This window comes from Musca domestica, unplaced genomic scaffold (assembly GCF_030504385.1).
Source record: "Musca domestica strain aabys unplaced genomic scaffold, Musca_domestica.polishedcontigs.V.1.1 75, whole genome shotgun sequence".
Classification (NCBI taxonomy): Eukaryota; Metazoa; Arthropoda; class Insecta; order Diptera; family Muscidae; genus Musca; species Musca domestica.
The window spans coordinates 1,620,357-1,633,456 of NW_026712393.1; the positions used below are offsets into that span (position 1 = coordinate 1,620,357).

Below are 13,100 nucleotides of genomic sequence, written 5' to 3' on the forward strand. Positions count from 1 at the left end.
AAAAATATTTTCTTTATCAAATTTTTCATTTGACATTTCTACCCTTTATAAATGTTTTCATTTCACATTGATGCCCTGGATACATAAATAACAAAACTGCCGCAACCAACAACAAATGCAAAGTAACCAATCAAAACTGATAGTGTATACCCCACTTCATTTTAAGTGATCAGCTGTTGACCAATTTCGATCTTCACAAACCTTCCTAATAGTCCGGGTTTTTGTTTTCATTTCGATCTTTATCATGTTTACTGTTGTTGTTATATCTTCGGAAGCGGCGATTTTCTAACAGAAACTTTGTATTCTCGTTTCTGCCGCCGCCAGACTTATTCGACTCCGTTGTCTTTGCCAGACTGACGAATTTCAATCAATTGCTCGTTTTTATCGACCATTCCATTATTGTCTTCTCATTCGTACCACTCTGCAGTGATTTTTCTGATTAATTGATTGGAATATAGAAACGCAACCCTTTTTAATCAATTACCATGAAAACGGACTCATGTTAATAAGATACGACGACGGGAAAAGACTTGTGGACTAGCAAGTCTTTCTACGGTAAACACAACTGAACAAAATGAGCTCAAGCAATGCGGGACACAACCAGGCTCATTTATCGTCTTCATCAAATAGCAGCACTTATCATTTGTTAGAAGTAGACTCGGGCGAAAAGCCGCCAGCAGCAATGGTATCAGCAACATCATCATCGCCAACAACAATTTCCCTGAGCGGTTTCATTTCCGTAGTTTGTGGTAGACATTATCGGGTCTATAAGAGCATATTGTTGATACTTTTGTTGTTGGTACTGTTGCCTTTATTTGCTCACAGAAATCTTCTGAACGTAAGTAGCAGGGTGTTAACTCTTAAATCACATTGTGTTGTAATACGTCTTCCTTTGCAGCCCGACAGTGATGTTCCGCAATTGGATTTGCATAGACAACGGCCTCTTCTGGATGCCTATGAAGACTTTAGCTCTATGCGTGCGAGTGACTTGAAAATGAGAATAGAAGAGCTGCTCAGAATAAAGGTTAGTGGAGTAGATGATCAGTGTGACCTTTTTGAGATAACAACTTTTTTTCCTTCATAGAGCACCGTTTCCATCGAGCTGCGAGAGTTGGAAGCTCGTAGACAAAAACTTCAATCTGACATTGGTCAGTATAATCAAAAAATCGAAGAGCTCAAACAAGATTTGATGCGTGAACAAACTGAATTGGAGAGATTGAAAATATCTGTGGAACAGGCACAAGTCGCCCAAAAAGAAGCTGTGCAGAGAAACACTCCCGACTTGGCATTGCCACGCACATTATATCCAAATGCCTTACCTCGCAATATGCCTGCCACTTCGTTGCAAACGATGGTCACATGTGAAATGCACAATTGTTTTGACCACTCACGCTGTAGTCTAACCTCGGGGTTTCCCGTTTATTTGTATGACCCAGATAGCTACAGTGTTTTAAAGCCAGGCTATGAAATCGATGGCTTCTTACGTACAACCATTAAACAAACCTTGGGATACAATGCCCATATTGTCAGGGATCCCAAGCAGGCCTGTATATACTTGGTATTGATTGGTGAAGCTTTGTATGAAAGTGAATCGCTGAAAAACAATCGATATGCCGCCCAAGAGGAAGAGGAAAAGGAGAAAAGTAGTTCAGTGTATGGAGCAGAGAAATACAATGCTATTGATATGAACAAAATTTACAAGCTGCCATATTGGGGTGGAGATGGTCGCAATCATGTGCTGCTGAATTTGGCCAGAAGAAATCTCAATTCTAAATCCACAAATGCTCTACTCAATCAGAATACTATGCGTGCCATTGTGGTACAGTCATCGTTTGAGGCAATACAATTCAGACAAAACTACGATTTGATAGTACCACCTATTTTGGGCCCACCAGGCGGTGACGTTTGGCAAGAATGTGCTGCAATGGTGCCCGCTAGACGAGCCTATCTTCTTTCATTCCAAGGCGAACTGCGCCCCCTGAATCAGCCTTTACAATCGCCCCATCCCTTGGATGATTTTATATTGGACCATCTTACAGAAATGGCCAAAGGTCCCACACTAGACAAGTTCCTTCTACAGTTTAAATGTGTGCCAGCAACAGAACAACAAGATGAAAATGCTGTTGTTGATTGGGCTCTATGCGGCACTGATTCGTCGCGCAAACAGATTTTAAAGGATTCCACATTCGCTTTAATCCTACCACCCTTAGAAAGAAGAGTTAGTTCTACTCTGATGCTTGCTCGTCTTTATGAAGCTCTGCGGTCGGGAGCAATACCCGTCATTCTGGGAGCCGATGAGGTACGCCTGCCCTATAGTGAAACAATAGATTGGCGTAGAGTGGCTTTGTTGTTGCCGAAAGCCCGCATTACGGAATTACATTTTTTGTTGAGAGCCATACAGGATGGTGATTTGTTGTTAATGCGCCGGCAAGGTCGCTTGGTTTGGGAACGCTATTTAAGTTCGGTACAGGCAACAGTTGATACGGTAATAGCCAGTTTGCGTGATCGTTTGGGTATACCGCCCAGGCCAGTGCCGCCAGTAATAGCTCAAAGTGTTTTCAACAATACATTTATCCCTCTGAAATCGGATCCGCCAGTGGGTATGGATACCGAACCCGAGGAGTCACTGGGTCCCATGGAACCACCATATCCAAGTCCAGCCTTCAAGCGTAATTACACAATATTAAGAATGCAATCAAGGGAGGCCTGGAACGATTGGGTAAGATTAGAATAATAGAAATTATAAGTTTTATTAACTTTTATTTTTTTGTGGAACAGGTGGATCCATTTTATATGTATCCTCAGTTGCCTTTCGATCCTGTACTACCCTCTGAGGCCAAGTTTATGGGTTCACACATGGGTTTCCGTCCTATTGGCAAGGGAAGTGGTGGTGCTGGCAAGGAGTTCAGTGAGGCCTTGGGTGGCAACTATCCTAGAGAGCAGTTTACCATTGTGATTTTAACATATGAACGGGAACAAGTGTTAATGGATTCCTTGGGAAGACTTTACGGATTGCCTTATTTGCACAAAGTTGTGGTGGTGTGGAATTCACCTAAACCACCATTAGATGATTTACGTTGGCCAGATATAGGCGTACCTGTAGCAGTCGTTAGAGCTCCTCGCAACTCTCTGAATAATCGCTTCCTACCCTACGATGTCATCGAAACAGAGGCCGTCCTGTCCGTTGACGATGATGCCCATCTACGACATGACGAAATACTCTTTGGCTTTCGTGTGTGGCGGGAACATCGTGATCGTGTTGTTGGTTTTCCGGGACGTTTTCATGCCTGGGATTTGAATGATAATCACCATTGGAATTACAATTCGAATTATAGCTGTGAATTAAGTATGGTTTTGACTGGTGCTGCCTTCATACACAAATACTATATGTACTTGTATACATATCAATTGCCACAGGCAATCCGTGACAAAGTCGACGAGTATATGAACTGTGAAGATATTGCCATGAATTTCCTTGTATCGCACATAACTCGAAAGCCTCCTGTGAAGGTAACATCCCGTTGGACTTTCCGGTGTCCAGGATGTCCCGTATCGTTGAGTGAAGATGATACTCATTTTCAGGAACGACATAGATGTATAAATTTCTTTTCCCAGGTATGTTTAATATGGAATATTTAAATTTATATTAATTTAATGATTATTTTTTATTTCAGGTCTTTGGTTACACACCGCTATTAAATACACAATATCGAGCCGATTCGATATTATTCAAGACCCGTATACCACACGACAAACAAAAATGCTTTAAGTATATTTAAATTATATACGAGATTAACGAACTAAACAAAACTAACTCAGCTTAATATTAAGTTTTCAACAAATTGAAGAATAATTTTTATTTCGCACCAAGTGATGTGCGTTATTACAATTAAACAATATTTCGACAAAAAGATAATATTCATAACTAAGCTATACTTAAGGTGCAATAATTTTAAAATATAAATTTTACAAAAACGAAATTTTAGTTTATAAGATAAACAAAATAAAAACAAAAAAAGCTAAAACTATTCCTTAAGGCTTTTTGTAGCAATGTGTCATATTAGTTATAATTTTGAATGTATGTTAAGAATTTTAACAATTATTTTATAGGTTATTCAATCAATCATACAAATCATAGTGTAAACAAATTGAAAACATTTTTATACAATAATTTTTTATGTACATACCATATACAAACATGTATTAATTTTATAATATATATTTTACAAATCAAAAAACTTGCTATTATCACTACGTTTTTTATATATGGCAAATGAGCTTCACAAACATATACATTCTGTTATCCATTATATATTTTTTTTTTTTTTGTTTTATTTTCCTAGTTTATGGAAATTGTATTAAAAATCTTTAAGTCTACAATTAAGAGCAAAAGAAATGTCCATCCAATCAAATTTAAGAAACTAAAAAACCAAGATATTTTCCCCAATTCCAAATTGATATCAAAATTAATCATTATTTGTGAGTCATTCAACAATATCATAAAAAATAGTTTTTTTTTTTTTTGTTTTTAATTGCATGTATTTTCATTTGCTAGCTAATTATTGTATAGACAAATATTATAATTGTAATTTAATTCCATTTTTAGTGAAATATTTGTGATTATATCCATAATATGTTTATCGTTCTATATCTCTACATCTCCTGTGGCAGCTATTTCTTTTACATTGCTTTAAAACAATAACCCACCTCTTGTTTTACTTTAGCCTTAAAATAATGTCTTTATGTTACCATATTTAATAGTTTTCAATTGTTTTTACAGCAGTACTTAAAATGCCTTTCTAATTTTGTTTATAATTTAATTTGATATATTCCTTTGACAATAATTTAAGCTGAATTCAGTATCGAAATATCCTATCAACACAATTTTCCCCCAAATTTATTTGTATACTTTTAGAATTATGTATATGCACATATGATTATTATGTGGCCATTTTAATTATTATTCCAAATAAAATAAAACCTATTAAAAAATTAAAATAAAATATGGAATTTTAATATTAATTGCTTTTTCAGCACATAGTCAACGTTAATGTCGTTTGTGGAGTTACATTCCACATTTGTCTTTGCTATTTTATGGCATACTTTTAGGCGTTCCCCACAGTTTTTTGCACTACAAAGAAACGCTTTATAGTATTAATTTATTATATAGTATTATTAATATTTGTCTTAAACTTACAAATTGTTGGGGGGGGGAGCTTAAAAATGTACATAAATGGGATCGAAAGAACTATCTTCATTAAAATTCAGTCCAACTTTGAATAACAATTTCTTCCTAAGGAAATATTCTCCATTTCTTTTTTTGCTATCATAAACAACGATTTCTCTCGAAGTTTGTAAAGAAATTGGAACATTTGTAATTCTATTTGTTCTCAATCCAAATATAAAATTCGAACAGGTAAATTAACAAAATGATTATAGTGTAAAAAACTAAATCACTTTTGAATTTATTTTCGAACACATCATATAATCATTTATTAACTTTGAAAAAAATGTATACCGTATTTTTAGTTTTTTTTTTAATGAACAGTGTTTTCAATTATTTTTGCTTTATTCCAATAATTTATTGAAAAAAAAACGACCGATAAACGCTCATGAAGTTTGCCATTTAATATCGTATATTCAAACTTCTAGGTTACACACACATACATTTCAATTCTTTTGAATTCTTATGTTGTAAATATGTTTATTAATTAATAATTAAAAACAAAAGAACTTAAAATTTGAACAACATATAGGATACACTAGATGCGAAAAAGACCAATTCGCGTTGCCATCTTCACAAATTATTTCTCCTCAATTTTTCATGATTCTCGAGAAAAATGATTTAGTAAATGCGTGGATATCTGTGGAATACAAGCGCATAGGAATGAATGATAGAAAATAATTTGATCAAACGTTGCACGTTAAACGTTGTGGCTGGAGTTATACGTACAATGAGCGTTTAGAGCCTAGCTTTAATTAGTTTTCTATAAGGAAAATACATCTATGCCAATCACCATACATATTGATTTGAATTTCATTAGTTATGATATCTTTTCAAGTTTATCGATATATAATTCATTCAATAATTCTATAGAAACAATTTGCGATCATTGATAAGTTTGAAAAAGTGATCGTGAACGGCCAATTTTTTTGTGGCTTTTTTTAATATGCAAAAATATTTTGAAACATTGTATATTATAATCAGGGCAATCATGAATATCCGGATTAAATTCTATTTCCATTTTCCTCGAGAGATAATTCATCCAATCCTGAACAATAAAGTCCCCTGGGATTTCACTACAGATGAAACAGTTGACAATTGCATTTTTTAATAAATATTGAGCAACTTTGAAAAAACGTTTTTTGACGGGTTTTTTAATTAATAAAAACTTTATAGAAAAACTTTCGGTATGGACTTCTTTTCCCGTAGAAAACATTTTTCTCGGGAGATAATTCCTCCAATCATGAATAATTAAGAAGCGTCCTGGGATTTTATTACAAATAAAACAGTCGATAATAATTTGAGAATATGACAACGTTAATTGGTCTTTTTCGTAACTTGTATGTTTTGCAAATTGACGCAAATTTTGAACTGCGTTTTTTATAAATTTAAGAAATTTAAACCAAATAATAAACAATATTGGGATTCGAATACATGTACTGAACATTGATAAGTTTGTGAAAAAGTATGAAAATGCCATCATAAATGGCAAATTATTAAATTAAAACTCAAAAATAAAATAAAATTCTAAGCGGAATTCCCGTGGAAAGCATCTTTCTCGACAGATAATAGGTGTGTCTGGTTACCCTAAAATTTGTAACAATTTTTACAAATTGTTACTGGAAGTCGTCTGTTAACCCGAAAGTTCTGCAAAAGAGAGCGGTTGGAGAGAGAAATTTTGACAGTTCTTTCAGTGAGAGTTTGCAAATTCTTGCTGGACAAATTTCTTCTTGCAATCTCTTACATCATCTCATTTCATTCATCGACATTCAATCAGATGTTTTCTATTGTTTATTTATTCCTTTTTGTGCTTTTAATTTGAAAATATTGTTTTGGAATTAACAAGACTAATTGTTTTTGGAGAACAAATTTGCAAAATGTGAAAAACATAAATATTAATATGTAATAAGAAAATAAAAGACTATTTCCAACATTTTTAGACAAATGCCATTAGTAACAGGTTTAAAGAATTCCGCGAAACACATCAAATCGATCTTCCTTTTATTGCTCATATTTTAATTTTATTGTCAATTTCCTTTTTATTTATAAAACTTGTGAAATTGGTGGTGGTTCCTTTCGTTTAATTCTTTTAATGGGGGACAAATTGGTTTGTTTTGACAAATCAGCTGATTACTTGCAAGCTTCTGCAGGAATACCGTCTGTTTACTTTTCGCAATTTTTTTGCAAAAGAGAGTAAAACTACCTTACTCTCTCAGAAAGATGTTGCTGGACAATTCCTGCAGGAAAAGTAACCAGACACACCTGATGCTGGACAAATCCTGCAGGAAAAGTAACCAGACACACCTAATTCCTCCAATCATGCATGCATTTTTTGTACCCTACTTGTTGTGCAAATTGGCGCAAACTTTAAAGTGCTTTTATTTTTTTAAGTAACTAGTTTTCAAAAGTAGGATTCGAATATATGTGTTTGGATGTTGATAAGTCTGTGAAGCAAAATGGAAAATTTAAAATACGATCATGAACGGCCAACTTCTAGGTCACTTTTTATATCCTCTACAGATCACTTTTTATACCCTCACCGGAATTTTTTTAAACTTGGTATTTGGAATTCGCAATGGATACTACCTTTTGGGATTATAACAAAAACGCACACAAACCATTTGATATTTTCGTGTATGGTATTGATTTATTTCTTTCACTTTCATTATTTCTTTTTTTTTTTACTTCTCTATATAGTAAACATAACAAATTAAAATAAAGTGATAGTATAGTTATTTTAGATTTCGTCTTCTTCTTCACTGCGAAATGTTACGATCTTAATAAGAAGTCTCTGCTGTGTATGTGTATGGTTTTTTTCTTTTTGTAGTGGTACGTATATATGTGAATGTGTTCTATTTAATATGTTTAACATATATGTGTAAATTCATATACGTTTGCTACAATTAAGTATACAAAAGTATATATATTTTTTAGTGTATATAATTGGGTTTTGAATATTTTTTTTTTCTTTTTTTTAATTATAAGATCTTACATAACGATTTTAATAAACATAAATTTGCAAATAAAGACATTTTGGCATAAATTAGGTATGTTTATAAACAAAAAATATATAAATTACCAAAATTATATGTGGCAATTAATTGAAATGACTCTTTTTTGTATTAAATTAAAACATAATTATATACTTATTTTAAAAGGACACGTCTCAGAGAAGAACTCAAAAATCACAACAATTGTTGTTTGTTTTAAACAAATAACAAAACGTTAAATAAATGAAAAGCAACTTAGTGATGTTAAGTTGAATACGAAAACCCATCATCTAGTGTTCTTGTAAGCTTAATTTCAAAGCTTGCTCTATCATTTCCTGTTCGCGTTTGCGTTCCAATTCATATTGCTGCTGATCCTGCTGGCTCAGCCGCAGAGCCAGCGCCAAATCCGGATCAATGTACTTAAAGCCGCCATCATCGTCATCCGAAGCTGGAGAACTTGCCAAGTTGACTGCACACAACGATTCTTGTAGCACTCTAGGAGGAAGAAATTGAAAGCAAAAGGTTGGGGATTTTACTACTAGATAGCAATACATGATCTACAGGCGCACAATAGGTGACAAGGGGATTCATAATAAAAGCTACATCTACAAAATAAATAGATTATTTGAATATGTTTTTCATGTAGTTCATATCGTTTTTGAAATTTTGCGAATTCATATTTTGACGGTTTCTTGGTGATGTCGGAGATGATTTAGAATATTGCGATGAAGATGATGTTGGTGGTGCCAAACGTGTGGGCGTGGTTTTCTGACTGTTTGTTTTATTGATTGTCAATCTGGCATTGGTGTTGTGGAAGCAAAGCAATAATTAAAAAGATGTAAGCGTTTTAAAGAAATAATTAGTAGGCCTCTGACTGAGTAGACATGCAGTTGAAATAGAAATACAAATAGTCTAAACATTTTTAAATCATCAAAATAAAAAATCATGGCCTCACAGATTTCGAACTGTAAAGAAAGGTCAAGGCCTATTTAAGGTCGGGCAGAAAGCCCATCTGCCAACCAAGTTTGCTGTCAAAAGACATATTGTGATTTGAAAGTCTAAGAGAGTCAAGTCAGAATAGTGTAACAACTACAAAGTTTATGTCAAATTGTTGTCAAAAATAATCTTCTTGGTCGACCTTATCTAGGCCTTGGAAAATATTTTAATTTACTAATCATTCAAACACTCAAATGCAAATGATGTAGTAAAGTTAAGCTGCTTACCTTTAAGAGCAAAGGGGAAACGGGATAGCCCTTTGCTCTAAAAGGTAAGCAGCTTAACTTTACTACATCGATAAATGTCTTGATGTCATTATACCATAATCTCTTCTCTTATCAAAATATTTGAAGAAAGTAGAGTCATTTATCTTACAAAACCTATACCAACAAATAAATCCATAATCACATCCCTTCAACATTCCTCCCATTGTTCCCATTTAAACACCTTGCCATAATTTACCTTTGAAGCTGTTCATCCTCTTCATCTTCGGCCCCAACACCTTGGCCTCTAAGAGCTTCCCAAATATCTACTTTATCTGAGGATGAGGAACTTTCCAAATTATGTACACTACATGCTCCACCTGTTGTTTCAACCAGACTTTGTTCAATGGCGTATTGCAGCATATCGTCTTCGTCTAATGGCATTTGGCGCCTTACGTCTGCTCCTATCAACGAAGTGATATACAAATTAGATTAGTTATATATGTGAGCTGGACGGCTAATACTAAATCAGAACTAACCCACCTTTTTTGGTGTAGTGTAGCGGTTCATTAAAACACACATCATCCACTATACATGTAATGCGATCATCTTCATTAATTGTCGTAACATGCTCCACCGGTGTGGTCATGCCAAAGACATTGCCAAACGTGATGCACGCATTGAGAACATGAAATAAGGGTATCTCAATTTTAACTGGGAAACCGGAAGGCAGTTGCATTGTAATAAAGTCTTTTAATTTGGACACATGCGGGCTGGCCATGGTGGACATAAGATCTAAAATTGGAAGTACTTGTTCCTGTAAACGCATTGGATAATCTTCACAGAGCCAAAGATTTGCCTTAAAACGTTGTATCTGTAAAACAAAATAGTTTAGCTTATAAAGATCAATTGACTTTATCTCAAGTTATGTTACTTTGGTATTTAGTTTTTTTGGTCGTCCTATATCACGAGTCCCCAAGTCGACATCATTGGAAAAGTATTCCTGGGGGGTTATAACAGTCCTGGGTGAACTGGAACCGGAATTATTGGAACTATTGCTGTTGGAGGCCTCATCGCCGTTTTCATTATGCTCCTCAGTATGCGGCGTTGGAGTCTGCAAAGGCAATACAATGTTATTTAATATTTTTGAAATATTAATTACGAATTTTACCCTTTCCCTTAAATTGGCTAAATCTGGACTTGATATATACTCCTCTTCGGCTAATCCCAAAAAGTTATGGAAGGGCGTTCTTGATGTTTTGGCCTATTAACGGAGTGAGTTAATTATTTATAATACAAAAGGAAAACGGGCATTTTAGTTAACCTTAATTTGCTCCTCTGTCAAATGATCCATACGAGTTTTGGTTATAAATTCTACATTACTTGCACCATATACTTTGCAATTGTAGCCATTTATCACTTCTGACTTTTCACTTCGCCATCCCCATATGCCCGATTTATTTCTTTCGAAACTGATCTTCTCCATTTCAATGCTATTCGTAATGACCGGCGCATTCAGACGAGCCTTCACCCCACCAATCGGTGGTGGTATTGCTATAATGTCACCAATCTCTGAATTCATTTGTTCAATCATAACCTCACGTGTATCATGATCAACTTCTATCATTGTGGCGCTTTCATCTGCAGAAAAAATTATTGAAAATTTATATGAAATTCAATGCTTAAGAAAGATGTGTATTTATACTTACTTGACCCTTTGAAAATATAGGAGCGATTCCCTCTTTGCCACGTATTATTATCGAACCCCAGTAACGTGGTATCGATACGAACATTTGCTCCGCGTTTATATACTCGGTAAGTATCGCTTGGACAGAGTCGTGCCATCAAAGGAACTGAAATACCATTAAAGGAATTGTTATTTCAAAATAGCTAAGAGTTTTTCTTTTATAAAAACAAAATCGGATTATGTCTATTTTGGAGTAACAAGTTGATACGAAATGGAAGTATTAATTAATGACCCACATTAAAAAGTTTACATTAATAGCTTTTATTGTGGGACATTAATGCAAAGCAAATGCTTTACTAAATAATTTAACGTAAATACGTTATTAAGTATTCTAAATGTAAATATGTACATGCTTTCAAAAGCTCGCCAGCTCTGATTTTTTATAAGAATTTTCGGAACATTACGAACCCATATCATTTACATACGCTTCTAACAAATCAAATACTTGCGTTATATGAGGGACGTAACCTAATCGCTGTACAAATTTCAGCATTTCGCCGTAGTAGGTTGTGAATCATTTTGAATAATTTACACGTCATGTTTATAAACCTATCGAATTTAACACACAATACATTGTTTATTGCCGGTGAACTTACCCCACGACGTAAACTCCCATTTCATTTCGATGTAAAAGTCTGGAGCATCCAATAAATGTTGCAATAACTTGGGGACATGTGTTACCCGCTGGACATGACGTTGTAAATCGCGTACCTCTAAAATGGCAGTCAATATCTCTTCATTACCCGTACATACGGCCTCTTGGACAACTGAAAAAAAAAAAAAAAACAAAAGTTTGTCAAGTTGCTTGTTTGCATGCAGGTGTTATATTAATCATCAACACATACTTGACCATCCCTCATGCTCATAAGTAGCATTACATTTGGCGCTTAGCAGGCTTTTAACACATTGTAAATGTCCCAATTTCACCGCTAACATCAGTGGGGTTCGGCCTCTGGGATCGACTTTTTCCTTATCAATCTAAACGAAAAGATGATACAACAAAATATGAATTGCAACGAAGAAAGAAGGTAGGCAAGGGGTCGGTCATAATACGGCAAATATTTAAAGGTGGTTGTTTTGGTCATTTTACTATTGACCCGGAAACCTTAATTTACTTCAACACACAAACAACAGCACCACATCCTTTTTGATGTTGTTATTGTGCTATATATGTTCCAGCAAGACGGAATTATCTGTCCCTACCGCCCCACCACCCCAAAATCCTTACCTTTGCATTCTTCAGGATTTCTCGTAATTCCTCTACATTATTTTGCCATACATGCCAGTGCAGTGGAAACTCTTGTTTAATTTCTTCAATGGTCTTCATCGCTCCCTTTAAATATGTGCAACCAAGCCCAAGTAAATGTTGGTGATTTAATCGAATTTGTTAAATTGTTTGTCTGCTTGTCACCGCACGTTAATTTTTTTTAATTAGTGTTGATATTTGTGTGTTTCTCCTTCGCCTGCTGCGCAAACTAATGCAATTTCTTCACAATTTTTCTTTGGAATCTATTTCGATTGCTTTGCTGTTATTTCTTCCACTGTCTTTTACTTTGCGTTGCCATGAATATGACTTTTTTCCAATTTTTATCGGTGTTGAAGTTGTATTTTTGTTTTTTATTGTTTATTTTTTCAAATTACCCTGCCCTGATGAATTTTCATTGAGTTTTCTTTCGTTCTTTGCTGATTCCTTTATTTGCCGATAATTCGATTTTTCACATAATTAAAAAATCGATTAATATTGTAAGATTACATACTGTGTTTACAAGGCATAGTCAATATTCACATCAATAAAATGTCACTTTTATGCATGGTAGAAGAATATTTTTTTTTTTTTTTTTTTGATTCTCTTTCTCCTTCTTCGTCATGGTTGGCAGGTACCCGAAGTACACATATGCCAAATTACTAGGTTATTGATTACTTAATAATCGTATTCTTTG

General features: G+C 34.4%; 2 protein-coding genes across 2 annotated transcripts; one reads left to right on the plus strand and one right to left on the minus strand.

Moving 5' to 3' along the window:
- Positions 1-289: 289 nt before the first annotated feature.
- On the plus strand, positions 290-4,972 carry LOC101892286 (exostosin-3). The gene is made up of 5 exons (XM_005186988.4): positions 290-838; positions 899-1,024; positions 1,085-2,719; positions 2,779-3,615; positions 3,675-4,972. Exons 1-5 carry the CDS (start codon positions 575-577, stop codon positions 3,777-3,779), a joined length of 2,967 nt encoding a protein of 988 aa, XP_005187045.1. The 5' UTR covers positions 290-574; the 3' UTR covers positions 3,780-4,972.
- Positions 4,973-7,850: 2,878 nt separating this feature from the next.
- Positions 7,851-12,857, minus strand: LOC101892454 (ankyrin repeat domain-containing protein 13D). The gene is made up of 10 exons (XM_005186989.4): positions 12,389-12,857; positions 12,006-12,138; positions 11,757-11,927; positions 11,123-11,266; positions 10,738-11,054; positions 10,585-10,677; positions 10,348-10,527; positions 9,957-10,287; positions 9,673-9,877; positions 7,851-8,709 (listed from the first exon to the last, which is right to left on the minus strand). Exons 1-10 carry the CDS (start codon positions 12,485-12,487, stop codon positions 8,505-8,507), a joined length of 1,878 nt encoding a protein of 625 aa, XP_005187046.1. The 5' UTR covers positions 12,488-12,857; the 3' UTR covers positions 7,851-8,504.
- Positions 12,858-13,100: the final 243 nt, after the last annotated feature.